This window comes from Diaphorina citri, unplaced genomic scaffold (genome assembly GCF_000475195.1).
Source record: "Diaphorina citri unplaced genomic scaffold, Diaci psyllid genome assembly version 1.1 scaffold109, whole genome shotgun sequence".
NCBI lineage: Eukaryota > Metazoa > Arthropoda > Insecta > Hemiptera > Psyllidae > Diaphorina > Diaphorina citri.
This window is the reverse complement of record NW_007377546.1, coordinates 7,324-11,319: the sequence shown is the minus strand read 5'-3', so window position 1 is coordinate 11,319 and position 3,996 is coordinate 7,324. Positions and strand designations below refer to the sequence as shown.

The window sequence follows — 3,996 nt, the reverse complement described above, 5'->3', positions numbered from 1 at the left end:
GAGAGAGAGAGAATGGTTTTGAGAACGTGCTAACGCCACTAGCTCATCAAATGGAAAACTAGAGTTACTTAAAAAAAAAAAAAAAATATGGTTTTGAGAACGTGCTAACGCCACTAGCTCATCAAATGGAAAACTAGAGTTACTTAAAAAAAAAAAAAAAATGTTACAGGCCATGGTCTTACATAGGATTAACAGGGAGGACACAAGAGAAGAGGATACAACTTGCCATTCCACATCACAACTTAAAAATAAATAATAATAATAATAGGAGTCTAAAAATATTCAAGTACCTAGCAATTAATTTCTCATTGTTCAACTATAGCGTCGTATTGAGCCCAGTACCCACCGGCAACATTAAATTTTCATCACTAAGCAGTTGTATTGACAGCAACCGTGGCTCTAGTCAATGGAAGTGTAACCTGATAAATTCCACACAGTGTATCCCGAGCCACTTTCAGTCGATCCTTATCTTTCCCATCCGACCAGTCTGTTTCCGACAACAGCTTGAGGGATAACTCGAGATCATCATCCGATATCATTCCACCTTCCTCCGTGAATTCCGAGGAAAACATCATGAGCGTTTCATACAGACGTAGTGAGGCGTACTTGCGAAGGAATGCAAATGAGTGAGTAAGATATAGAAGCAGACGAGTGAGTGCAGAGCGACGAGTAGAAGAGAACTGAAATGAGAACACATAAAGTCACATGTAGCTACTATGTAAGAGAACTGAAATGAGAACACATAAAGTAACATGTAGCTAGCTTTAACCAATTTCTTCATTTTTAACAATTATTTATACCTGTTCCAGCTAGGCCAGTTAAATATGTATTAGATAGGCAATAGGTACACATATAGGTATTTCTTCCCCGTTTATTTTTCGTTTTTGATAGTTAGGTTGTTGATTTGTAATAGATAGTAAAGGGAAACCGTTTATATTGTAAATAAATACTGTGGTAATAGGAAGTAAAAAACTTCAATGCCATTACTAATTGTCGGATCGAGCTCAAACTTGTACCAAAGACAACAATAACGATGTGGAAAAATAAAAGCCAAGTCAACAGTGAAACGCTTGAAAAAAAACAATATCAAATTTTTGTGTTTACCGGAATTTATTTATTTACCTACCTTTTTATCAACCATATTGAGTTTCACCCCATTAGCGGCAACGCCCGAAAAAGAACAAGCTGGGTCCGTCCCTCCGGGAATTTTTTAGCCCGTATTTTATTCGATCGTGGTTAAAGAATACCTATGTACCTACTTAATTTGTTTAATATTCAGTTTATTATTTTATTCTTGATTTGATTTTTTGATTTTACTTTTATGTAATGACTAGCTGAATTCCGTCGCTTCGCTCCGGAATCCCGCTAGTTCATCCCGAGGCATGGCCAAACTTGTGGAAAAGGCATGGCCGAACTTGTAGTTATCAAACTAAAAACATAAACGAAACTCAAATATTAGGCGAGCGAGGAAAAGTTTTCTATCCCGCAGTCTCTGCACTCTGTGTATTTCTTATGGAGATTTTAGCGATCAAAAATCGATCATATCTCAGGATCGGTTTAGATTTTCGCAAAATCCTTCCTTATTGCACACCTAGACCATAAAAGGAATAATCCTACCAAATTTCAGCTTTCTAGGTGTTGTGGTTATAGAGATAGAGCGATCAGTGTGTGAACTATGAAATGTGAAATGTGAACTGTGAAATGTGAATGAGTGAATGGATCTCGTTCTTATAACTTACTAGTTCATCCCGAGGCATGGCCAACCTTGTGGAAAAGGCATGGCCGAACTTGTAGTCATCAAACTAAAAACATAAACGAAACTCAAATATTAGGCGAGAGAGGAAAAGTTTTCTCTCCCGCAGTCTCTGCACTCTGCGTATTTCTTATGGGGAGATTTTAGCGATCAAAAATTGATCATATCTCAGGATCGGTTTAGATTTTCGCAAAATCCTTTCTTATTGCACACCTAGACCATAAAAGGAATAATCCTACCAAATTTCAGCTTTCTAGGTGTTGTGGTTATCGAGATAGAGCGATCAGTGTGTGAACTATGAAATGTGAAATGTGAAATGTGAATGAGTGAATGGATCTCGTTCTTATAACTTACTAGTTCATCCCGAGGCATGGCCAACCTTGTGGAAAAGGCATGGCCGAACTTGTAGTCATCAAACTAAAAACATAAACTCATGGTAAACTTGTGGAATAGGCATTCTCTTCTGTCTTCGTTATATACTATGTATTAGATAATTGACCAAAACTAAGATACTATACTATGTATACCGCAAACTAAATATGTTCATTAGGCGAGCGGAGGAAACAATTTTCCTTATTCAAGTGACAGCGCTTAGTCTTTTCTTCACCTTCACTTCTTGGTACTTTTCTTTCTCTTATGGAGTGATTTTAAGCGATACCAAAATATTGATCAATATCTCAGGATCGGTTAGATTCTTCGCAAAATCTTTCTTATTGCACACCTAGACCATAAAAGGGAATATTCCTAACCAAATTTCAGCTTTCCTAGGTGTTGTGGTTCTAGAGATAGAGCGATCAGTGGTGTGAACTGATGAATGTGAACTGTGAATGGATCTCGTTCTTATAATATAAAATTTAAAAATCCAAGACTAGAGCACGTTCTCGTTATTCCCAATATAAGTTAGTCATCCACCATTTATTGACCTGCTCTGCTAGTAACATACATGAGCGAAAAACCGGCTTAATCAACGACTGAAGTGTTATCTAAAACTTTCCGCATTGAGTTCATAGGTCGTCGCGACAAATTCCAAGATCAGAGCTCATTTGTGTGAAAAAATGTGAAAAAACATATTTCGCAAAACATTTTTTTGGTTTTTTGGCTTTATGGTTTTCTGGACAAAATTTGCACCACCATTTTCGTGATCCTGGTAAAAAGACCTTTAATTTGATATATAAGTCGACCAGGTTTGGATAAGTCCTTCTATGGGGACAGACTGACAGACAGACCGACACCGAAGCGAATACAATAGTCCGTCCACTATACCTTTTATTATTAGTAATAATAAAGGAAGGACGGACTAAAAATGAGTGGAAGGCTCTTGAAAAACGAGAAACTTGATACTAATGTGCTATCAAATTTCAGTGGAATTCAGTTTTCGTTTCTGATTCTTCTTTCTCTCCCTTTCTAATGAATTCCTCTCATAATACATCATGATGTAGGTAATGAAATTTGGTGGTTATCGGAGAAAGAAAATTTGGAAAAGAACGAGGGCTTGATTTCTTGTGGCAATGGCAACAATAAACAATGATAGAAAACAAGAGCAATTTATTGAGTGCAATTAAACGGCAAATTTATATGTAGGTATATGTAAATCAGTGTTAGTGTTAGACTAAGAATAATATATGCATGATGCATGCATAGAGGTAGGTATCAGGGCAGTATTTAGGGTCCAATTTTTGGACCCTCGGTTATGTTTGTTTTTTTGACTTTCCTTATCCTATAGGATTAGGAAGGAAAGTAATGTAATCGGGTCAAATTTTCGATGGTGAGTTTTTAGTGCCAACACACGTTTTGAGGTCCCTAGAGCCTAAATCCAAAGTTTCAGCCATTGGTCTGTGTGTGTGTCTGTCCGTCTGTCTGTGACACTCTGTGTGTCTGTCTGTAAACAAAATATCTCGAGAACGGTAAGAGCTAGAGACTTGAAATTCGGTATATAGATGTCAAATGTGACAAGGATGCGACACGAAACTTTTGGTTGAGATCGGTGCAACGCTTGGCGCTATTTTGACCGCTTTTTGGTGGTTTTCGGTGCAATTTAACAATATCTCGGGAACGGCAGAGACTTAAGCAGCCCTGACAAGCCACAGACAATAACACTGGCTCTTTTGAGGGTACCTGGATGGGACTATGGTCAAGTCCGTCTCAGGAAGTAGGGTACAACGACACGTATTCAGTATTCCTCCAGCTTCAACTGTCTAGATCTCATTTGTTTCTTGAGCTGCATCCTAAAAAGCTCCACACTC

The 3,996-nt window shown here is 37.8% G+C and overlaps 1 protein-coding gene across 1 annotated transcript in view; it reads right to left on the bottom strand.

Moving 5' to 3' along the window:
- Positions 1–267: 267 nt before the first annotated feature.
- LOC103524627 overlaps positions 268–3,996 on the bottom strand; it is an 8,688-nt gene continuing 4,959 nt past the window's right edge. The window contains exon 2 of the mRNA XM_008489656.3: positions 268–680. Coding sequence (XP_008487878.1) covers positions 369–680 — 312 coding nt within the window. The 3' untranslated portion in view covers positions 268–368. The remainder of the gene's footprint in view (positions 681–3,996) is intronic.